The sequence below is a fragment of the Ambystoma mexicanum genome, chromosome 2q (assembly GCF_040938575.1).
Source record: "Ambystoma mexicanum isolate Mex_15411 chromosome 2q, UKY_AmexF1_1, whole genome shotgun sequence".
Classification (NCBI taxonomy): domain Eukaryota; kingdom Metazoa; phylum Chordata; class Amphibia; order Caudata; family Ambystomatidae; genus Ambystoma; species Ambystoma mexicanum.
The window spans coordinates 1,449,825,460-1,449,850,107 of record NC_090924.1 but is presented as its reverse complement, the minus strand read 5'-3'; the positions used below and the strand labels follow the sequence as shown (position 1 = coordinate 1,449,850,107).

Sequence of the window (24,648 nt, the reverse complement as noted above, 5' to 3'; positions counted from 1 at the left end):
GCGGCTGACTTTGTGGTCCCGATCACTGGTGCTCAGCCATGTGATGTGGCCTCACTTGTTTGTCTGATTCACTTGGCACAGTTATCTATTTTAGCTTGTACCAACAAGGAGAGTGCCGCTATGGAAGACGCCTGCAACAAAGGCTTAAAGAAAAAAAGAGGTTAAGATCAGTAACACGAAAAAAATGCCAGATTATTTCAAGAAGCTGGGTCCTATAACTAGTACAGACTTCAGGCTCCCGGCTATTGCACGAACAAGCAAAGGGCCTCATTACACGGAAGGCGGTAAGCCATGGCGCTATTAGCGCCATGGCTGTCGCCGGTACCTTACCGGGTCCGCCTTGGTGGATGGCGGAATTAGCGTCATATTCCAAGGTGTGTGGGGGCGCTAATTCCACCATCCACCATTGCCCCTTCACCATTGCCAGTCAGCTCCATAGGGATCCATGTTAATGGTGAAGGTGCTAATTATGGTACCGCAAATTGCGGTACCGTAATTAGCACCAAGGTCCCTTTGCGGGTCCCGTACTTAACGCCTGTAAAAACCAGGCATTAAGGGAGGACCTGCAAAGGGACCTCGTAGTAAGGCGGTAAGGGTTTACCGGTACCGGTGCCCTTACCGGTACCGGTAAACCCTTACCGCCTTCCGTGTAATGAGGCCCAAAGACTTAAATCCAATGTCCTCCATTTCCATCAGTGATCAAAGCCTTCTGAAGTTGGCTCCAAAGGCCGATAGGGTCCAGTATTTACCTGTGGGAAGAAGGACCGTAGCAGGATTATCAGAGCCTGTTGTTATGGAGGCTCCATTTTCATTTTAAATGAACAGCACAAAAGTGACACACATACTGTCCTAGAAGACCAGGGAAATAGACCAGGGGGAAAGCCCAATGATATCAGAAGAAACATGGCACCACACTCTTCAAGATCTGGACAACCAAATGAGAGTGGAGGAGACCCACTTGAGTGATCATTCGCAAATAAAAATGTGACGTGCTAACCATGTCTAGGCCCGGGTTGTCAAACTTGAAGATTAACCAAGGGGGCAATAGGATCTCTAGGTTTTTAGGAAATATTGGTAAATACAACAGATCTTTACTAGATTTCATTAAAAACTCTACCCTAGAACAAAAGTTATTGCATATTACTCCATACTTATTTCAAGCCTTTCTGGATGACTTTAATAGTAAGTCCCTGAGAAATAGGATAACTGAGCACCCCACTACCAAATCCTCTGATGCAAAAATTCAAAATAAAATTGAAGAGCTGAGAAGAACTGAGAAGAACTGAGAAGGGGGGTGAGGTCCCTGAGGGAAAGTGGATGTGACAGTGACACCTATTTGGTAAGACTCAAAAGACTTAAAACAAATATTTAACAACTGGCTTAAAGGTTATACATACATCTAGAGCCATAATGAAGGGTCAAACATGCTTATTACTCAGCACCTTTCTAGTAATGTTTGGGATCTAATTAATACCATAAGTAAAGCCCAAGGTTGTCAACAAAGTAACCCCATTGCAGAGAACGAGTGGATGAACCATTTCTTGAAGGTTTATAGGAAACCATCACAAGCAATACCTTTTTGTCCCAACGATACCCCATGGAAATTAACCATGACAGTGGATCACACTGAGAAATTGATTAGGAAATATACTTAGTCGAGGGCTGTGGGCCATAATGGCCTGACAAATTCTATTCTAAAAGATAATCCCATTATGTGGACTAAGATTCTGTTCATTCTCTTTGGCGAGGTTCTGGATTAAAAAAAGTACTGACCTCTTGGCATAGTGCCCTTAGTGTCCCGATCTAAAAGAAGGGAGATAGGACTGATCCAAGTAATTATCGGCCTATTTCCCCTTCTTGATAGTGAGGCAATGGTACTGGGCCATTTGGTCGATTGGGCAACTCAGATAGGATGCTTGAAAAAGTACCACTCCGGCTTACGAAATGGGCTGAGGACAGAACTAAATGGTCTTGTAGTGCGCTGGATAAAAGAACATTTGGTGAGGCCAGGAAACTTGCCACTTTATATGGAGCCAATCAACTACATCCAGGCTTTCCATACTTTGAATTGAAACGTATTATGGTGCAGATTAAGAGACTGGAAGATCCCTGGGCCTTTGCTATTCATCTTGGTGTACCTACACAAGCACACCCTTCTATAGGTATGGTTGATTTAGCAGGGTGATCTGACAGAGAACTTTCGAGCCAGCAGGGGACTCCATCAGGGCTGCATGTTGGCCCCCTGCCTATTTAACCTTTACCTTTCTGACCTCACTGAATACCCGTCCACATTTTTGTTTGCACCACCGAAAATTTCTACTTTGTTCATCCCATATCGAATTTACACGGACAATGGTTATTCTCTGGGATAGGAACCAGGTTGAGGTTGTAAAGGTTGATCAGTGCTAATGAATCCTGAAACTGATGTGTAGGAATTACCATTTATTCAGGAACACACATTACAGGCTGTGGCAAGACTCATCAGAGTCTATGAATTGACAGAATGTAAACCAACTACAAACAATTCCACAAAGAATATCAGAAGGGAAATGTTCCATCAGGATCTAAATATGTGCAGAATATATATACACAGGAGAAAACAAATGAAAGACATAACCACCAGCTCTGAAAGCCCAATAAGTTTTAGTAAGATCACAACACACAACCTACAGAAACAATTCAACGCAGTCAGTGAATACTCGACACTGAACAAATTGTGCACTGATGGAAAAGAAACAAAGGTAATTAGATTTACAATAAGAAATACAAAATGGGATATACCTGGAGTGTGGGAAATCAACATCTAATGCCAACAAATACCCTAATCTATCTGTGCTTTACAATGGATGATTCTGACAATATAGGGAATCCTTATGGCGCATTTAATGACTAAGGCTACACAAGCAGCGGCCCAGATGAAGATTAGATCTTCATATTGTAGGTTCTCCATTTGCTCTTTGATATCATTTTAAAGGATGAGGGTGGTACCATGCCCACTTTCTGGAACAGAGATGGATCAGGAAGTCATGAATTCTGAAGTCTGGTAGCACCTCACTGCTAATACTGAGAGCCCACCGGCCATTCCCTCACTGGAAACTTCCAGAACCCACCCAGGCATTCTGAAACCCCAGCAGCACCTTACTGCAAGCTTCCAGAACACAGCCGGCCATTCTGAATCCCGGCAGCACCTCAGTGTACACTCAGAACCCACCCATCCATTCTGAGACCCCAGTAGCACCTCACTGCAAATACTCAGAACCCACCGGCCATTCTGAAAGAAACCAACAACTCACATAACAACCAGAGGAAAACCCCCTACAAACGGTACCAAACAACACAAATTACATGTAAAAGAAATGTAAGATGCTTTACCAAAAATCTTGAAAGCTTTGTTGATGAGCATCCCTGCACCATGAAGTCCAAAAACAAAATGTGTTGTGCTGTCCCACAACCTAATGTTCACTTAAACACCCCACATTACTGAAAGCCTAACCCTGCAGGCCACAACATAAACACAACAGCATTGAGAAAAAAAACATGAATAGGCAATACACTAACATTTCCCATGAACTACCGCAACCCCATAGGCTGGTCTAACCCCTGAGTTCACAACACAAAACAAACAGCAGAATAAACACTGAACTCGCATGTCCTTACTAAAAGAAAGACAACATTTCTAATCTTCCTCCAGTACCTTAAAGTTCTTAAAATCTAGAAAGAGAACACATAAACTTGGGTCTGTGCCCTGTAGATCACTAAAGAAACAGCACAGCCCAAACATACAAAACCGTCCCCAGACTCCCCCCCCTCTGCACAGCACACAAGATTCCTCCTCCTCGAGTTCCCCACACTGACTTCCATCACTATTCATTGACCGTCCACCTCCGCCTTCCAAAACCGAATCCCAGGCCACACAGTCAACCCCAGCTGCCCGAGCACTCTTACAATGGCTTCCCCAAGGTAACGACTTCGCCTTAGCATTCTCCACTGAGAATCGCTAGATCGTAGGAACCTAAATGTAGATTTTATGTTTTGTCTCATTTAGCCAAGTAGGCGCGCAGACGGGAGCCAACCTCACTAGCAGCAAGTTTAAAAACTTGGGGTTTTCTTGCACTCATATATATAATGGAGAAATATTAGACCATAGGAATCCAAAAGCAACTTACTCACGTGTTTGCCTTATCAGTAGAAAAGGTACAAAGATGGGAGAAAAAAACTGCGAGTAGCGAGGAAAAAGGTTTTTTAAAATGTTGATCCTCGCTATTAAGTAATGTACATAATCTAATTATATAATTTACGTTAAAGAGAGTATGTGAAATAGATTAAACTAGCATATATTTCCCTTATGCTGTTACAGATAGGAAACAAAAAAAGACGAGTCGGATGCCTACGATCCGTGAAATATATGTAGAACTCTAAAGTGGTCTACATTTTGGCACAGATTCGCAATACCAGCCTCTATATTGAATAATGAAAAGGACTGATAAAAGAGATTACTAAGGTATCTTTTGGAACTTATAGATCCCTTACGGTTTAGGACCCTGGGATTTAGAAATGAAAAAGAAACCCTACCGTTCCATATTCGACAGAAGGGTGTTGCTAATCCACCTCTAACTAATGCAGTTGGTGGGACAGTTGCAATGACTTGTATTGTTATTAATGGACATTAGAAATTTAGAATGAGCTGATTTTGAGTGTGCATTTGAATTTGCCCCGGCTCAGTATGAAGCGTTTTGGGACTGATTGAACCATTCAGTACTTAAGATTGTAATTAGTTTATTTACTGTTCATGGAAGTTGCTTGACCCCTAGAATTTGGGTTTTGAGCAATACAATTAGTTGTTGTTCCCCACTTTTTGATTGATTGAAAAATTAGATGGCTATGATGAGGATTAAGAGACTGTTTTTTAAAAAAGTTTTTTAAAGTGTTTTTTAAGTGTTTTAATACTATGGTATTATCATTTTTGTATTTTAGTATTGGCAAAGCCTTTGAGTAACAACTGGGCTAAAGTCTGCTAATCCTGAAGAAGACGTTGACCAGTGGTTGTGAAAGATCTAACCAACTGATGTCAAGTCGAAACTATGAAATAAGGACGTCTGATAACGAAAGAGTATTGTTAAAATAACGTTGGACACCTATAGTTGATGTCCAGTGGTGGACTAGCAGTATGATTTAGAAATTAGGCAATTGTAAACCTTTGATGAATTGTGGTCTAGTAGTAGTGGCCACTCTGATTTTAGTAAGAATTTCATTTAGCACAAATAAATGTCTGTTGTATGTCCTTGTTTTGCATAAATAATGTTTTGTTTTGCACAATAAATGTGCTTTGCGCAAAAAATCTCTATTGTTGATAAAAGGAACTGTTGTCTTAAGCATTCAAATTGCATGTTTGGAAATGTTTTATCCACGTGTTTTATGAAATTATAATAGAATAAAATGACTTTTAAAGGATGCAGTCTCTTTCTGTCATTATGCTTTTTTCGAAACATAATATTGATGTTTCATTTCCATAGGGCATCACACTTGTTTAGTATGCTCCCGTCTCCTCGCCATGATGTCCTTACTTCTGCCACACTAGTGCCACTGATTGCCTGGTGTCCCATGGCCCCCCTTGATGTGCCGAGAGCAGGACGCCAATGGCCACCCCTTCCACCAATGGCTCTTCTAGACAGGCGGAATATCTCCTGTCTCCTGGCACAATGCCGGACAAGTGACATCAACCAAATGGCCTCCAGTGTGCAATGAACAAGCCTCACGGAATGACATGCCTGGACTCTCCTGTGGCAACGTCATCAGTCCTTCCATGTCAATGGACCACATAAGCACTCCGTGGCACTGCCTATCCACCATGGCCACGCCCAACGCTCTCAGTAACACCCAAGCTTCTGCACCTCCGACACACAGCTTTGGAATTTCAGAAACGTCCTTGCGGTAGCTGGGCGTTCTCTATATTAACACTTCCCAGCCAAAGTGTGGCTGTCACCACCGGCACACCGAAACTGCTGGTACCTTGCCGACTTGCACCGCACCATTTTTAGGATCCAGGTACCGCCTTACTCAATCCCCTCCTTCTACCAGCTCCATCCTGCTGACACTTGCACCAACCAGCCTGCAGGTTTTCCTGGGACTGTGTGCCTTGGCCCTGCCTCTTGCCAGTTCCTGCCTTGTCTGCAAGCTTCCTGGACCAGTCCTGCCTGGCCCCTGCCTCTTGCCAGCAACCATTTTGCTGAAACTAGCACCACCCGGCCTGCCAGCCGCAGGGACCTTAGGTACAACCAGCCTTCCACTGCTGGCACCTCGCTGGCATGGCTGGGACTCCTGGAGGGAGGAACCCCCTTTTGGGATTAGGGATGACCATATTCAGAGAAGGCAGTCAGTACACCTAAACCCTTCTATAATATTCAATCCTCCCCTCCCTCATTTTGATAAGGCCAATGTCCGCTATTGTTAGGTTAGTCAACCTAATACACTTGACAAGATTCAAAACTTATGAAATGTACAGTATGTTACACATGACTCTATGGTGTCTACTGAGAACATGATGACCGAGAGTCCAAGGATCCCTATGCACAAGCAGCTTGAGCGCTCTAGATTCTCAACGAATATGATTGGACCAGAGCAACTTGCTTTTCAAATGCGGGAGTTTAAATATACCACAGCTAAGATGACACAGGAGAGCGATCCTCCAAGGAGGAAACCGGCAAGCCCTGCCGTGGCGAAAGGGACGAGACGCTAGCAGGAGGGAAACCGAGAGCAGAGGAGAACAAGAGAGCGGTCCCAGAATCAAGGACTGCTCGCGTTGCTGCAGCGTGGAATCTCTGGGCATCCAGAGCACCGGTGAAGCGTCCAGGATTGAGGATGCACCATGGGGATGAGCAGACGTCAGAAGAGCCGCTTCTGACCGCGATGAAGCCCTGAAAGGGACCACAGCCTCCTGAGACACAGCAGCCGCTCGGGAATCATCAGTACCGACCGGAAGAAAGCAAACAGGTACACGGATTACACAAGTGGTGCTGGAGGTACAGGGGAGCAAGGGGTGAAGGCAGAAGCCGCATGAAGAGGGTCTGGGACCCTGGGAACGAAGTGCAGGTCAGAGACATGCACCTAGATGAGAAACTGAAACAAAGCCAAACAGAATATTGCGAGTCTGCGACCTGTACCGAAAAAGAGATAGTCCGCATTGGAACTGTTGCTTGGCAGGAGTAAAAACCGCCTGTGACTCGTACTCAAAGAGGCACAGTCCATGAACAGATGATGTCTTGGCAGGAGAGTAAACCAAGCCGGTTTTGAATATGGCGAGTGTGGGACCCGCACCCAAATAAGAATTTTATACAAAGATAACTACTTGGCAGGAGAGTGAACCAAGCAGTTCTATTGCGAGTCTGGGACTCGCACCCAAAAGAGGAGGAGTCCATGAGAGGACAATAGCCTGCCAAAGAAGAAACCAAGCTATTCTGAATACTGCGAGTCTGGGAAACACACCTAAAATAAGTGAAGAGTACATTGTACAAATAAATCCTATGCTTGGCAAAAGGTTGGTGGAATAAACACGAAAGCATAAGGATCATATTCTTGTGTACTGCCTATTTGGCATTTGTATGAGCAAGTCCAGGCCTGAGAGCCCCAAAGGGAGATAAACATTATAAGAAGGAATCTAGGGGAAAGGACTACAACCCTAATCTTCGAGTCCTACAGTTTTGAGCATTTCTTTTGCAACTTGTGATTAGCCAAGCGACTTGGAACTTTTCTGTTGCTTGTATCTACACAGAATACTTAACTTTAGGAAGAGATCATCCTTGCAGAGTTGCTTTAGGTTAATAGTGTTAGGGACAGAAGTAGGCTTTTTGGGACATGACAGTGACAGACTTTATTATTGGGAAATTCTGACAATTTGCTTTGTTTTCTTAGAGGCAGGGAAGCCCCTCTTAGTATTAGGGACAGAGAGGCATTTCATCAACCATTTTTCGTATAATAAATGTTTCTACCTAAGACCAAGCCACCATTTTGTCAGAGCCTTACTTCTGCACCCTCACAATAGCTTTTAGACCTAAATCCAAAAGCAAAAGAACCAGTAAACTTTCATCACAACTTCATTTTACGTGAGTAAACGGCAGCTCTTACTTGTCCGTATGAACCACACAGTTCTGAAAAATTGATCATATTCATGCACTCAGGGTCTACAAAGAGCGAGTCCAGACTAGAAGCCAGTTTAAGCACTTGTGTGAACAATTTCAAGATCTTAGTGCCATGGATTTTAGACAAAATCATGCAAAACTCAAAATCATGTATTAAGACAATACTTCTTTGCACCAACAAGGCAGAAACAGATAACCAATATTTCTGACTCGCTTGCCACAATCCTGCAAAACTAGCTGACAAACCTAAAGCATGCAGCAGCAACTCTGCCAGCACACGGAATGCAATGACTAAACAAAGATCTAGAAATTACTAGAATGCTTAAAGGAGTCTGTACCAGGCACTCCAAACCTGCCAATCTCCAAATTTCCCTTACTGAAGCTTTCATGATATTTAGTGCACTGGTATTGATTCGCTCCATCGTTGATTCCCTTTAGTGCACTGATAAGTGTCCCCCCCCCCAATTGTGGGTTCCACCATGATGAGTTAGTTGCCTTTTCTTGATTAATAATGTCTGGTATTTAGTGCACAGATAAGGGTTTTCCCATTGCAGATTCTCTCATGGTGAGTTGGTTGTCTTTTTGTTCTGAAGCTTTTCTGGTATAAGTATTTTCTCTGGATTTTCCTTTTGTTTTATTACATATTCTTTTCACAATGTAGCTTTTAGGATATACAACTCACAGATAAGGTTTTCCTCCCATGTGGTGGTCCCATGTTAAGTTAGATTTCTTTTGGCACCATGATGCAGTTATTCTCCAGCATTTGATCTCTCTTTCTTTTTTTTACTGACGCGTTGCTGACAGTCTGTGCACTGATCAGGGCTTACATGTGTGGGTTCTCTCATGTCAAATACATTGCATTTTCTATCTGAAGCTTATCGGACCATCAATGCACTAATTTACCCATTTGTATTTTTACTTATTTATTTTCTCATGGTGTGTCGCATTGCTTTTTAAATAGAAGTATTTCTTGCATTCAGTGCCCTGATATGTGGGTTACCTTATGTTTTATTAGAATTCTTTTGTCAGCAAAGTATTTCAGACATTCAGAGCACTGATAAGGTTTCTCTCCAGTGTGTGTTCTCTCATGTGCAATTAGATGACTTTTACTATAGAAGCATTTCTGACACTCAGAGCACTGATGAGGTTTTACTCCAGTGTGGGTTCTCTTATGTTGAATTAGGGCACCATGTTGGCTGAAGCTTTTCTGACATTCAGAGCAGTGATAAGGTTTTTCTCCAGTGTGGGTTCTCATATGTAGAGTTAGGTAACTTTTTTGGATGAAACTTTTCTGACATTCAGTGCACTGATAAGGTTTTTCTCCAGTGTGGGTTCTTTCATGTTTAGTTAGATCACCTTTATTAGTGAAGGTTTTTTCACACTCGGAGCAGAGATGAGGTTTTTCACCTGTGTGGGTTCTTTCATGCAGTGTCAGGTCATTTTTTTGACAGAAGCTTTTCTTGCATTCTGTACACTGATGAGGTTTTTCCCCAGTGTGGGTTCTCTCATGTTTAACTAGATGAGCTTTATCAATGAAGCTTTTCTGGCATTCAGTGCACTGATACGGCTTCTCTCCTGTGTGGACTCTACTATGCACGTTCAGATTGGTTTTACTACTGAAGGTTTTCTGACATACATTGCACTGATATGGTTTTTCTCCGGTGTGGGTTCTCTCATGTACTGTCAAATGGCATTGACGACTGAAGTTTTTCTGGCATTCATTGCACTGGTATGGCTTTTCTCCTGTGTGAGTTCTCTCATGTAGAGTCAGATTGGTTTTGTGAGAGAATCTTTTCTGACATTCAGTGCACTGATAAGGTTTTTCTCCTTTGTGTGCTCTCTCATGTAGTTTTAGATGGAATTTATGACGAAAGCTTCTCTGACATTCAGTGCACTGATAGGGTTTCTCATCTGTGTGCGATCTCACATGTCCCATTAAATGGCTTTTCTGTCTGAAGCTTTTTGGGCATTCTGAGCACTGATATGGTTTTTCCCCAGTGTGTTTCCTGTCATGGATAGTTAAACTGCCTTTAGTCCTGAATGTTTTCTGACATGTTGGGCACTGATAAGGTTTCTTTTCTTTGTGGGTAAACTCGTGGTGTTTCAGGCAATCTTTAGAACGAAAGCTTTTCTGACATTCAGTACACTGATAGGGTTTTTCACCTGTGTGCCATCTTGCATGTACCGTCAACTGGGCTTTCTGACCAAAGCTTTTTGGGCATTCTGAGCAATGATAGGGTTTTTCCCCAGTGTGTACCCTTTCATGGATAGTTAAACAGGTTTTATCCCTGAAGGTTTTCTGACATGTTATGCACAGATAGTTTTTTTTCCCCGTGAAGCGTCTCCCATGTTGTGTCAAATTGTGTTTCAGATTTAAGCTTGTCTGAAATTCAGGGCTTTGTTCCATGTTGTGAATTTCATGAAGTTAAACTTGTTTTATGGTGGAAGCATTTCTGACAAGAGGTACTGATAATGTTTATTTGGATGGATAATGTCTAGCAAAATACCATGGTAAGAATTCCCACATGTGCCCCTGGATCATTAGATCATGCTCATTATGAAAGGCTCAATATATCCTTAATTATGTTGCAGTGTCCCCAGAGTCACTTCTTTCGGGAAGTCATATGTTTTCACACAGGCAACCTAGGTTTTGCTGCACACTTTCTTGATGAATCTCAGTGTTGCTTTTCTCACAGAGGACTGGCTGTTTTAGTGATTGAAGCTTTTCTTATAGTTATTGCTTTAAGAAATACTTTGACAGGCTTTTGCATGCATTACATGAAGAAAACGCAATGCAAACTTCAGGGTTTTACTCTCATGTACCATCAGATTGAATTTGCAATGGAGGGCCTTGTTGTCATAGATGTCAGTTTTCTTGCTTTCACGTTGTCTTGTAAATATTAGGTGTGACTGTTGCTTGATTCCTTCTAATAATTAGTGCTTCCATTGAACCACCAGTTAATCTACAGTTTCCTTGAAAGACCTCAGTGAAAAGAAACCCAATTCATTAGGTGAACCTTTCTCCACTGCCAGTTCTTGATCATCTCAGACTTCTAGATATGGTGTAATTCTCAGATCTTTCATGACAGGTTCACGTTTTCATGTAAAATGTTTCATGGTGTTGGATGCTCGGGACCCATATATCATCCATGCTTCAGTCATCTGTAAAATGAAAGAGATTATTTATATGTAAAATAGTACATTGAAATGACATATGTGCTATTTCAGTGTAAAGTGGTAGCACTAGGAGAAAGGTTGCAGTGAATCAGAATTTGAGTTTCTTTTCTATGCATGGCTCTGAGGCAGCGCACACACAGCGGGCTTGAGGGCAACATGAAATGAAGATGATTTCCTAAATTGGGCTTTCTGTAGAATACACAACAGACATTAGAGCTACTCTGTGAAACTGTAATACGGAATTAACCCTGCAATATAAATAACTCAATCATCCTATCAGTGGGGCCAAAGTAACATTGTATTCCTGTGCAACACTTTAACACAAGTTTCCATTTAAGGAATTCCCAGGAAATGCATTGCATGCAATGCCAGTTTTAGTGACAAGAGTCATGATTCACCATCGGATCCCCCAAAGAAGGCTCTCTCCACCATCCACAACTTCCACTCTTGCACACAGACATCTGTGGCACACTGGCTACATCCATATCTTCAAGGCAACCCACCCGCCCTTGAGTATTTCAGCCGTATGTCCCACTTACAGTAGGACAAGGATTCGCACTGCCTCATTGGCCCCGATATGGCCTCAGATGCTCATGTATCCACAAGATGACTGCATCCAACAGTCAACACAAACCTGATGTAACCACACCAAACACGCACAATACTTCTAAACACCCACCAAATAACTTTGTATGACGCCACAGTATTCAGCAAATGTGCATGAATGCCATTCACACCAATGAATGGATCTTGTCCCGGGAGGATAGCTCAGCGGCAGCGTGCGCGTCTTGGAAGCAAGACGACACGAAGCAACAACAGGTTCGATCCCCGGGTCCGCGCTTAGAAACCTCTGGGTGTTTAAGCGCGTTATAAATACGTAACTAAGACAAAAAAAACAACACAATTACACAACTAAGAAAAACAAACAATTCCTGTAACAGCGCCTCGATGCCTGTGGGCTGTGTGAGCGCTTTATAAATGTTAAATAAATTGGACTATCTCCATCATCCACAGAGGGACCCATTATCACTTGTTATTCAACATCTTATCCCTCAACATTGCAAGGTCTTCTGGATATTATGGAAAACAGGAATTGGCATGCATATTGTCAGAAGCAAAGCTATAGAACTCACTCACTCACTCACTCACTCACTCACTCACTCACTCACTCACTCACTCACTCACTCACTCACTCACATGTACATGAGAAAACTGCCCACAAAGGAATGTCTGAAACATGCTTTAGTTTAACTTTTTACCACTCCCTCATTTCCTATTGTTTCTAGCCTTGTTATTAATCATAACTATTTTTATAGCTTGGACATTGTAACATATTTCGGTAAAATAATGTCCTTGTTAGGGTTGCTGGTACATATTATCAGACCTCACTTATTGTAACTGGTAGTAAAACAATACATTGGGCAGCCCGGCATTAGATGGTTGGCACTGAATAATACTGACATGGCTTCTTTCGGTCCAGCCACTGTGAAGCCGTGGAAAGAAACTGTGAGGAAGGTGGTTACCATCAGGACTTAACATTCCAGAATGTTCTGGGTCAGGTAACAACATAGCAGGTACATCGGCATTGACAATGTTCTGGTACAGACATGGTGAAAGAAGTTAGCGAGACTGTGCTTTCAGTGATCATCAAGGCCACCCTTTGTGGATGGAGTAGTTCAGAAAAATGGGTTCCCTGAGACAGACCAATATCAGTACACATTATATATGTAATAAATATAGGCGCAGAATGTATATGTTTTCACACTGTGTAATGCATCAGGAGTAAGACTCAGACACAAGGGCGTTGTGTTGGCTGCTCTAGACTTTTATTAAAGTAAAAAGCGGGTTTGAGAAAGCCCTATCTGACCGTATTCCTAAGAGGGGTTTCTCTGGCTCAACAAATCTAAAGGATGTCAATGTTAGAATGTCCAAAAGCAAAATAGTTCTCCGTCCTGTGCCTGAAATGCTAACCTGGCCCTTACATATTAACCCTTTAAATGCCATGGGTATTTCCCGCCAGTGCCAGGGCCTTTTTTCGTGATTTCGGTATGTGGCCATTCAATGTCTTGTAACTTTTTTGTTACATGAGGTATCTCGACCAAATTTGGCTCCTTGTGTTCCAACATGCAGGCGGTCGTAACGCCACCCAGGAATCCTAGGTTGCTTTAGGGGGGTGAGGGAAATAAGCAAAAAGGGGCAACATTTTGGGTTTTTTCTAAAAATGCCAATAAAATGATGTACAATGTGGTTTTTTTCCTTGTAAGAACTAGGAACGAATGGTTTGCTGTGCTGAATTCCCCAATTTCCTGGCTTTCAAGAACAGGTTGAGTGGAAATGAAAATAAATTATTTTGATGTGGTTATCAACTGTTTTGTGAGAGGGAGGCGATTTTGGCCATTTTTGCCAATTGGACATGCATGGACGGAATTGGAGAAAAGGGTAGGAAAGCCGAATTGGAGGACAGAAAGGCATATATTTCTGAAAAGTAGACAAAATTCCAAGTTTAGGAAGGGGTGATTTGCGTAGGTCAGGCAAACGCTAGGTAGGGGAAAATGCCATAGATTGGGGGAAAAGCGGGAAAATTACCGAAAAAAAAAGTTATGTGTTGGACATGGTTGGCTTGGCACGGCAATGGCTTCTATGAATTTTGAGAAAAGCAATGCTCCGCTACATTCCCCCGACTCTTGCAGTTAGGGAAGCACACATTTTTGTAGTGTTTTACAAAACAAGCAGAACCACAAGCCAAACACTAAGCCATGGTACACAGGAGTTTTATGCTCACGGCCTGAACAGACCATTTCGTCTCTACGCTGGAGGAGCAGGAGCCCCTCGACTGCTGGAGCAGTCCCCCTGCCACCAAGAGCACCTAGGCATCATCCGGATGCAAGGTAGGGCCCCGGGCAACTGGCCCAATATTTTGGAGCCGGTCCTGCACTGAAAGTGCATCGTGACACGGATCCACTGCATCTACACGATATTTCCGACGCTTGCAACCTGATTGCAGGCATTCAGTCGAATTGCTGGTCTACACTACTTTTTCTGCATTTCGAATAAGAGCCACCATTGAATGCCACGAGGCACTTGATTTTCCAAGATGGCCGTGAGTGCTATCCACCTTGTTTCTGTGTTTGATTTGGCCTAGGACTTGGCCAAGATCAGCCCCTTCGCCTGATTGGCCACCGCTGCCTTTATCCCACCGATCCGGCGCCGACAGGCGATAAGCCGGCCCACCCCTAAGGCACACACCATAAGGCTCCTCCTGTCAGGAGCTGGAAGAGCCGAGAGCCTGAACTCCTGCACCTCTGCCACATTGACTGTAAGTCTCTCAACTCTAACCTCGAATCGCTAGCTATGGCATTAACTGTATTGCAGCCCTGACATGCCGAGTGTTAGTGTGGAAAACACGGCAGCCGATTCATTTACATATATGCCTTTGCCTGTTGATGCGCTCTCACAACTAACCTGTTTTGTTGCCTGCCACAACATCACATAACCCCTGTGTACTCTTCACCTGCTTGATACCGACAACAGTAAATTGCATCCACCTGAAGCTCGCCAGACTATGCACACTGGTAGGCGTGAACAGTACCCCGGGACCCTATCTATTTTGATGCACTCTGCCTGACACCAGCTTCACACTGCCACAATAGCATTAGTGCTCTCAGACTGCCTAAACATGTCTGTATCAACGCCACTAGCGAATTGCATATAGATTGTCCAATATTCTCCCCTTTCCTGACTATTATAGCGAACTACATGCAGATGTGCCCATAACATGTGCTATTTCGATCGCCCTGGCGAATTACACATAAACCATACCTGTATTACTGCATGTATATGACATGTCAATTCTTGGTGCCTTTGGCACACATGTATTTTAGTGTGTTTTGGGTTAGTCAAATCTAAGTGCCTCTGGCACACATGTATTTCAGTGTGTTTTGGATCAGTCAAATCTAGGTGCCCTCTGGCACACATGTATTTTAGTGTGTTTTGGATCAGTCAAACCTAGGTGCCCTCTGGCACACATGCATTCTAGTGTGTTTTGGGTCAGTCAATTTTAGGAGCCCGCTGGCATGTATGCAATATAGTTACAATAATACCTGTGCCCAGTTCCTAGTTCCCACTACTAGTACCTACGGGCAGACGCGACCATAGAATATCCCACCATGTGTACCTCTAAGATTCACTTTACATTCACGCCACATTCCCTATTCTGGGCTACCCTCATAATTACCACAACTATGGCCTACATCAATTCCACACGCTGTAATATCCCGAAAAGAAACATGCGGCTTAGAGCTAGGCTACCACGACTCTACGATCTCAAAAATAATAGAACTAAACCCTCGACTCTTAAACATAGACTACATAGCAACAACCTACCTAACTTACCTGCCACAGAGGTGGAAAGACCCCCTAAAATACAGGCACACCTTCCTCATAACCAGAAGAGGTCCATGCACCCTAAGCTAAAACTTATCCAAGAAATAAATACCAACCCCACCGCATCAGGAGCACTTATCAACGCGAGGTCCCTCATAGCTCACAGCACGGAGATTGCTGACATACTCAACATGGACACCATAGACTTTCTAGCTGTCTCCGAGACTTGGCTCCATGACACAGCAGGCCCTGCACTTATGATTGCCATACCAGACAATTACAATATATTGAGAGTTGACCCGCCAAACTCAAGAGGCGGCGGCCTGGCTATTATTGCCAAAACTAAACGAGCAATAAGACTTACCCCACCTCATCACTTCCTTTGAACTAGTGTCAGCGAAACTTCCCATCTCCAACAATAGCACACTAACCATCCGCTTGTGGTACAGAACACCAGGCCCTTTAGGCAACTTCCAGGATGATCTCTCCAGCCTCCTCACCAATAATATCAAAATCTCCACCCAACTCCTACTACTTGGTGACTTCAACCTAGGGTTCAATGATATTGAGGATAATCAAGCCCAAATTATCCAATCTATCCTAGTCGAACATGGGCTTACACAAAAAGTCCTAGCCCGCACACACATTAAAGGACGGACTCTAGATTGGATAGCCAATTTAAATTGCACCACCACTATAGCCAATGTAATACCTCAAACTTGGACCGACCACCATCTTATATGCTTCTCATCCATCATAGTACCCCCTCAAACAGATAATCGTGAAATTGTACCACCTCAGCCTACTAGAAGCAAAGAAGACATCACTGTGGATAAACTACTCCCTCTACTCCTACCTACTCTTACTGCTAGTGCCAACAACCCTGACCCTAACTTATTAGTCGAGACATTCAACAGTTCTATGGCTAAAGCGCTGGACACCATTGCCCCCATCAAACTACGTAAAAGTAAACCAGAATCGCACCTTAATTCCTGGTTTACCCCCCACCTCAAAGAACTACGAATCCAAAAACGCAAACTCCAAGCTATCTGGAGACATTCTCCTTCAGAAGAGAACAAAACCCTACTCACCAACTTCGCGAACAAATACAAAAAAGAAATAATCCAAACTAAAATAAATGCATTCAACGAAAGAATCAGCAAAGCCAATTCCAACTCTAAGGAACTCTTCTCCATCCTCAGGGAAATGGAAAAACCTATTGCTCCCACGGACAATGTCCCCAAGGACAAACAGTGGTGCACGAGCATCCAACATGCACTATCAAATAAGATAACAACGCTACAATCCAAAATTGCTACGAAGAAAGCTTCCTTGAACTCCATAGGATCGCATGCCCCCGTTGATAGTAACACCAAGTACAGATGGACTAGGCAGTTGCATGCCATTCAGGTTTACCAACATTTCCATACTGGAAACTTAAAAGTTCATCTTATCCCTGAAACCATCTAACTGCCAGGTCGACAACTGCCCGGCTCAAATAATCAAGGACACCGCGAGAGACTTGGCACCCTTCATCTCCAAGTTAATCAATGCCTCCTTTAGAACTAGCACTGTGCCCACTAACCTTAAAGAATCATGGGTATTGCCTCTCCTCAAAAAGCAAACCCTTGACCCTGCCATCCCGACTAATTATAGGCCTATCACCACGGTACCGTTCCTCCTTAAAATCATTGACAGAGTAGCCTACCTCCAGGTCCAAAAATATCTGGAGACGAACCAACTACTAGGATCACGCCAATCCGGATTCAGACCTCTTCACGGTACTGAAACAGCCTTAATTGACCTTAAGACATTGATCGACGAGTTGAAGGACAAAGGTAAAACAGCTATGCTCCTTCTCCTTGACTTATCGGCGGCCTTCGACTTAGTTGACCATGCAGTATTATGCAAGCATCTAGCATCTGCCGCCCATTTCTCAAGTGAAGCTATAGCCTGGGTACAGTCCTTCCTAGCCAACCGCACGATGAAAGTCTTCTCCCCTTCAGCCTCAGCGGACCCGATACAAATCACCTGTGGTGTCCCACAAGGTTCATGTGTCTCTCCTACTATGTACAATATCTTTACTAAGCCACTCTTCGACAAACTTGACAGACTGGGGGTAACATATACCAACTACGCAGATGATACACAGATCCTCGTAGCACTTTCTGGCAACTTTGTCGCAGACTCAGCCCTAGTAAACAAAATCTACCTCATCATTCAGGCATGGATGGCCTCTCACGGCCTCTGCCTGAATGATGACAAAACAGAGATACTGATCTTGGGTTCGGACTCCAGCCTCAATAAACTTAGCCCTAGTTACTCGGCCTTTAATATAGATGGCAACATAATCAAGGTAGTAACTGAGGTTAAAACACTTGGCTTCTACCTTGATTCTACACTATCCCTCAAAAAACAAGTTAACTCCCTGGCCTCATCGACAGCTTACACCTGCAAATTAATCAGAGCCTGTAGACCTTACCTCTCCAAAACTAATTGCATCACCTTAGCTAACGCCTTAATAATGTCTAAGCTAGATTACTGTAATGCCCTATATGCAGGTGCCAACAAAACTATCATAAATAAAATGCAAATAATGCAGAACAACGCTCTTAGAGCAGCCTTAGACATACCCCGTAGAGAGCATATTTCTAACATTAGAAAAGATCACCATTGGTTAAAAATTAGTGATAGAATCCTTCTCAAGACACTATCTATCACCTACAAAGGACTTAACAACCTAGCGCCACCATATATAGCGGCTAGACTGACTAGAAAAACTACTAACCACCACACTAAAGCTTCCAGCCACCGTCTTCTTGACACCCCTAGATTCAGACTTACTAAATCGGGTGGCGCAAGCTTCCCCGTTAGAGCTGCCCAGGCTTGGAATGCACTTTCATCTGCACTAAGATTTGATTAAGATTTGATAAATTTAGATGCAAAGTGAAAAGCTGGCTCCAAACTAATGACACCCACTAAACTGATCCCCGGACTCAACCGTGGACTTAGGCATGTAAATTATTCTGAAACTAGTACTTCTCTGAAACTTGTAACATAGACTATCCCCCTGCGTGATTTGCTGTACATTTACACTGTAATTACTGTTATAATATGTATGCATTTACTGTATGTAACCAAGCTTAAGCATTCTTCTACCGCTGCGCCCGGCTGCCCCAGGGTTTTGGTGCGCATTATCAAATAATAAACTAAACTAAACTAAACTTAGCATGTGTAATACACGAAAACCAATGTGGTGAGGAACGGCAAGCAAACATTTTTTGAAAGAGCACAGGCAGACCTTTTCAATGGTAGGTGACTTGTGCAGGTTACAAAAGTTTATGGTGCCTAAAGCAGCGACTAAATGTAAGTCACATTTGGGAAATGAAAGGGTTGTGTGACAAAGGGCACCAGCAAATGGGTCAAAACATTATGAAAACCACACAAACACAACAAATGTTATACCTTCCCGCGTTCCCACAGGTGTGCCGAAGAAAACGGTACCTCACATGTGTGGGTGCACCTACCTGGGCGCCAAGGGGAAAGCATAAAACACAAGTAACCACAAGTCTGTTTACACACCTGAATTTCACACTTTCTCCAGACAAGCGCAACATACAGATATGGGCCTAGGGTGTCCAAGCCACCGAGGAAAACAGGGAACCCCATGCATTTCCGAAAAGAGGACACACGTGGGAATCCGCAGAGGTATGATTTGCGCACATCGCCCCAGAATTCATTACCCAGACACCCCCGCAAAGTCCGAAATGTGGGGAAGAAAATACATTTTCCGCACATTTCACTCGGCACACCCATCGAAACACGCAGCCAACAACACATGGCCTACCGTCCCGCGTTCCCACAGGTGTCCCGATGAAAACGGTACCTCACATGTGTGGGTGCACCTACCTGGGCACCAAGGGAAAAGCCTAAAACACAGGTAACCTGTTAGGTGGAAACCTGTGCAGTTCCCTCTGGGACCACTGCAAAAGATTTAGGACTACAGGTGTTTGGCAGTAAACCCACTTGGTAGCAGTCTGTACCACACAGATTCACTTGGTAGCTGTGGCTGAGCAGTCAGACTTCCCTCAAGAAGAGTTAAGCAGTATGTGGAGTATACAATATAGGGCAATTCTTCACAGTAAGACAAGCAAACACGCGACGAGACTCAGTGTAAAGATATTAAGGTATTTATTTATAACGGAACATCTATAGAAAACACTATGGCACTATCACAGCAAACACTTCAATCACAATTACTCTAGGAAGAAGAAACGATCAATCCCTCTAACAATATTTTGACAAGTCTAGGTTCTACCAGCATCACTTATTTGCAGACAGAGGTGTATGCCTCAACCTAGATGGCACTCTAATATTAGTTAGGACGGGAGAGAAAAATAAGCAGGTTACGAAATCAACACAGTTCAATACTTCTCGGTAAAAGTGCAAGGCAAGAAGGCAAGAACCACAATAGATCATAAAGTTCAGAGGCCAGGCCCACTCGGAGAGAGGCAAGGCGATATGTCCCAAAAAGTCTCTAGTGGAAATGCGTTTGAGTCTTTGTAGTAAATTGTTATCGGCAGATTGAACCAGTTCAGAACAATACGTGAAAAAGTTTGGAGGCGACCCAACGGAAAGGAGAGGATTAAGACACCTCACTCGAACCGATCGAAAGGGAAGCCAGGCGGACATGGTATCTTGTTGTGGAGGGCAGCTCCGGCGGGGGCAGTTGTTCCTGGTGGTGGATGCACATCGGGTCTTTGCCAAGAGTAGAGATGATCTCGTCGTTGAAGAAAAGTGAAGTCCGGTGCACCACCAGGGAAGAGACCAGCCGCGGAGGGCTTTGTCACAAGGCACCACCTTTTGGTCGCGATACAGGGGTAGTGGCTATCCGGTTGCTGAGGTGCTCTGCACGGGCAATTCGACCACTGCGTCCTGAGGTGAAGAAAAAGCAAAGGGGACTGGTTGTTCCCACCAGTCAGGGGAAGAGACTCTCCGGCAGGGAGATCTCCTCTGTCGTCGGGAAGTGGTGAGTCGGTTCCGCAGGGCTCCACCGGAGGTGTCGTCGTGCAGGTCGGCTCAGCGTTCCCCTCGTCGGATTCTTAGGTCCTGTGGCGACTTCTGAAGATCCAGTCCCAAAAGCCCTGCTTTTATGCAGAAAACCCCCATTCATTCAGCCTAGCTGTCAATCAACACATGCTAAGTGGTGAGCGGGGAGGCTCACCACTTGGGCCAATCACACCAGAGTGCGACCGGAGTTGGCAAGGCAACTCGGTCCAGGGTGCCTAAACCCCCTCCCACACCCCTGTGGTAACCCAGACAGAATGGCACCACTTTGGAGGGTCTCTGTACAGAGGCCCGCCAAAAGTGGAACAAAGGGCTCAACCTTTGGTTTAGGAGTCACAGAGACGAACACAGACGCCATTTTAAAAACCGAGTTCTGGCAGAAAATACCATCCGATAACTTATTTAAGATAAGTAGACTGGTGGTACGTTAAAGATTAACGACAAACAGTATCAATCTCGAACAATGGGACGAGTCCCAATGGGTTATGTTCGGGGTCGAACATAACAAGTAGTTTCCACTGCCACCAGCCAAAACTCGACGAGGGGGGGGCGGGACAGTGCCCCCTCGAGTAACAGATCCAGGAGCAATCGAATTACCCCTACTAGTACGTCCACAATAAGATGGTTTGTACTAGTTCTGTTAGTAAATTTAGGTCTAGTAAAGCCAATGGTCACTTTACATGCCCGGGGAGACAGTAGTCAGTCCCCGGGTATGGAGTCTATGGTGGAGGTCCGCTAGGACGCGCCAGTGTTACGGCACGTAGGGTGCGGTGTAACACACATAGAAAAACATATGAGACCCTATGGAGTAAAAGACCCCAATGCCCATAGAACACATTGATATTCAAAGGAATTACACACATTCACGTCCAAGAGTGGGAGGAAAAAGAGTCTCACTCTTGGCAGGATGGGAAAAACAACTCCAGAAATCCAGCAAAGCTGCTGGGGGGCTCACTAGGTTAGGAAATTCAGCCTAAACAGAGAATTCTCCCTAACATAACCCCAAGTCTGTTTTGACACCCGAATTTCACATTTTCTCCAGACAAGCACAACATACAGATATGGGCCTCAGGTGTCCAAGCCAACAAGGAAAACAGGGAACCCCATGCATTTCCGAAAAGAGGACACCCGTGGGAATCTGCAGAGGTATGATTTGCACAAATTGGCCCAGAATTTATTACCCAGACACCCCTGCAAATTCCGAAATGTGGGAAATAAAATGCATTTTCCGCCCATTTCACTCGGCGCACTCATCGAAACATGCCGCCAACACCACATGGCCTACCATCCTGCGTTTCTACAGGTGTCCCGATGAAAACGGTACCTCACATGTGTGGGTGCACCTACCTGGGCGCCAAGGGGAAAGCCTAAAACACAGGTAACCCCAAGTCTGTTTCGACACCTGAATTTGAAACTTTCTTCAGACAAGCACAACATACAGTTATTGATATCGCGCTCATACACAAGTGTTTCAGAGCGCGACAAGGCAAGGGAAGGGGAACAGGGGAGATCAAAAACAATGATCTTACTAGGCCCAGTGACATTGAGAACGTGCAAGTGCAGGGTAGAGGGAGAAGGGGGAGAACTGCATGGAAGGGGGAACAAATGGAGAGTGCGGAGCGAGAAGGAAAAAACAAAAATAATAATAAAATAATAAATAAAAAGGAAACAAATAATGGGAGTGCAGCCAGCAAGTGGCAAGTGCTGGGTTTATGACAGCAGGCCAAGTAGGCCTAAAAGTGCAGGAAGAAAAGGGGAGGACTGTATAGGTACAGATACAGACCCCAGTGCAGGGGGTGGCCCGGAGGCAGTGCGTGAGGGTGGCAAGATGAGCAGGTACCTGGGCCCGGAGGACAGAGAGTGGCCAGGTGCATGGTGCAGAGGGAGAGTAGAATCAATAGGGGAGAGGGGAGGAGAAGGCAGAAGCAAAGAGGAAGGTGTTGAGGTGCTTCCAGAACCGGAGATGATTCTCCTCAAGTTTTAGAGTGGCAGGAAAGCTGTTCCAGAGGGAGGCCCCAGCCGAAGACAGAGATCTACCCCAAGCTCGTTTCTTTGAGAAACAACTGACCCTGAGGGAGTTAGAGGTAGAGGAGTGGAGTGCTCGAGATGGGAGGTATTTGCGGAGGGATACCTGAAGGTATGTTGGACCCAGCCCTAGAAAGCCTTGTGGACAATGCAGAGGGTTTTGAATTTAATCCTTGCATCCACTGGGAGCCAATGGAGAGATTTCAGAGCTGGAGAGATACGATCCCAGGGCTTGAGGCCAAGGACAAGTCTCGCAATCCTGTTCTGGATAAGTTGTAAAGGGCGGAGAGTAGAGGCAGGTAGATTAAGAAAGAGGCTGTTGAAATAGTCCAACTTAGAGAGAACCAGAGCTTGGGAGACAGTGAGCTTCTGGGGGAGGAGGTGCAGTAGGATGTTTGACTTTTTTGATACATCAGCGATGTGGGCGAGAAGGAGAGTGTGGAATCAAAGGTGACACCAAGGTTCTTGGCCTCGCAGGTGGGGATAGGAGGAGGGCCAAGGGAGGCCGGCCAGAGAGTGAGGGGAAAGGAAGGTGATGGTGTGCCAATGAGGAGGATCTCTGTCTTGCTGGCATTAAGACAAAGATCGTTGGCGGCACACCATTCTTGGATGGCAGGTAGGCAATCAGTGATGAGAGAGGTGGAGGAGGTGGCCGAGGGCAGCCTGAAAATGAGTTGAGTGTCGTCTGCGTAGCACTGGAAGTTTGAGCAGAAAATGGCAATACAGCGGGCAAGAGTTACCAGGTATTGGTTGAAAAGCCAGGGTGATAGGTTAGACCCCTGTGGAACACCACAGGTGGAGAGGAAGACGTATGATAGGAAGGATCCAAGTTGGACCTGGGAGGGTCGATCAGAGAGGAAAGAAGTCAGCCAGGCCAGAGCCTGATTGGTGATGCCCAAGTTATCCTGGAGACGGTTGAGCAGGATGGTATGGTTGACCGTGTCCAAGGCAGAGGAGAGATCAAGTAGGATGAGAACAGAGGGAATGCTAGAGTCAAGGTTGGAAAGCAGATCTTCACGGATGTTCAGGAGAGCAGTTTCCGTGCTTCTGCCAGATCTGAAGCCAGCCTGATGGTCATGGAGACAGCCAACAGAATCAGAAGGAAGGTTTAGGTGAGAGATGGCCAGCTTTTCAAGGAGTTTTCCTAAGAAGGGGGTAATGGAAATTGGGCGATAGCTAACCGGACAAGAGGGATCCGCTGTCGATTTCTTGAGGAGAGGATGCACAAGGGAGTGCTTAAGAGGGGAGGGGAAGGATCCTGAGGCAAAGGAGTGGTTGCAGAAGTCGGCAAGGGCCGAAGCGAGGGTATCAATGTGGTCCTTGAGAGTTTTAGAGGAACAGGGATGAACCTGTTTTTACAAGGCTTTCATAGATCGGACTTGTCTAGCAACCTCATCAGAGGAGAAGAGAGGAAAGGAAGAGACAGAGGGTGGGGGGGTGGCTGGAGGATGGTCAGTGAGTACAGACGGAGAGGGGAGAGGAGAGGGGGTGGAGGAGAGTGTGGACAGGATTTCCTGGGTTTTTGAGATAAAGTGTGATGCCAGGGCATTGCAAAGAGCCTGAGAGGCAAGGGGAAGGGTAGAGTCTGCAGCAGGGTTGGCCAGCTCCTTACAAATTGTAAAGAGTTTGGCCAAGCTGTTAGATGCTGCAGAGACACGGGCTTGAATGTGGACTCTCTTCTTGGTACGGACAGAGAGACGGTATTGTCTTTGGACAAGGCGACAGGCCAGTTTGTCAGAGGATGAGCAGGAATCCCTTTATTTTCTCTCAGCCGCCCTACACCTAGGTTTAAGTGTAGCTAGGTCGGAGTCATACCAGGAATTGCACTTGGCTTTGGACTTCAGGCGGATCCTCATGACAG

At 44.8% G+C, this 24,648-nt stretch overlaps 1 protein-coding gene across 1 annotated transcript in view; it reads right to left on the bottom strand.

The window, feature by feature from the left end:
- Positions 1–2,427: 2,427 nt before the first annotated feature.
- LOC138570263 (zinc finger protein 84-like) overlaps positions 2,428–24,648 on the bottom strand; it is a 118,936-nt gene continuing 96,715 nt past the window's right edge. Inside the window, exon 2 of the mRNA XM_069649028.1 lies at positions 2,428–11,297. Coding sequence (XP_069505129.1) covers positions 9,112–10,542 — 1,431 coding nt within the window. The 5' untranslated portion in view covers positions 10,543–11,297 and the 3' untranslated portion in view covers positions 2,428–9,111. The remainder of the gene's footprint in view (positions 11,298–24,648) is intronic.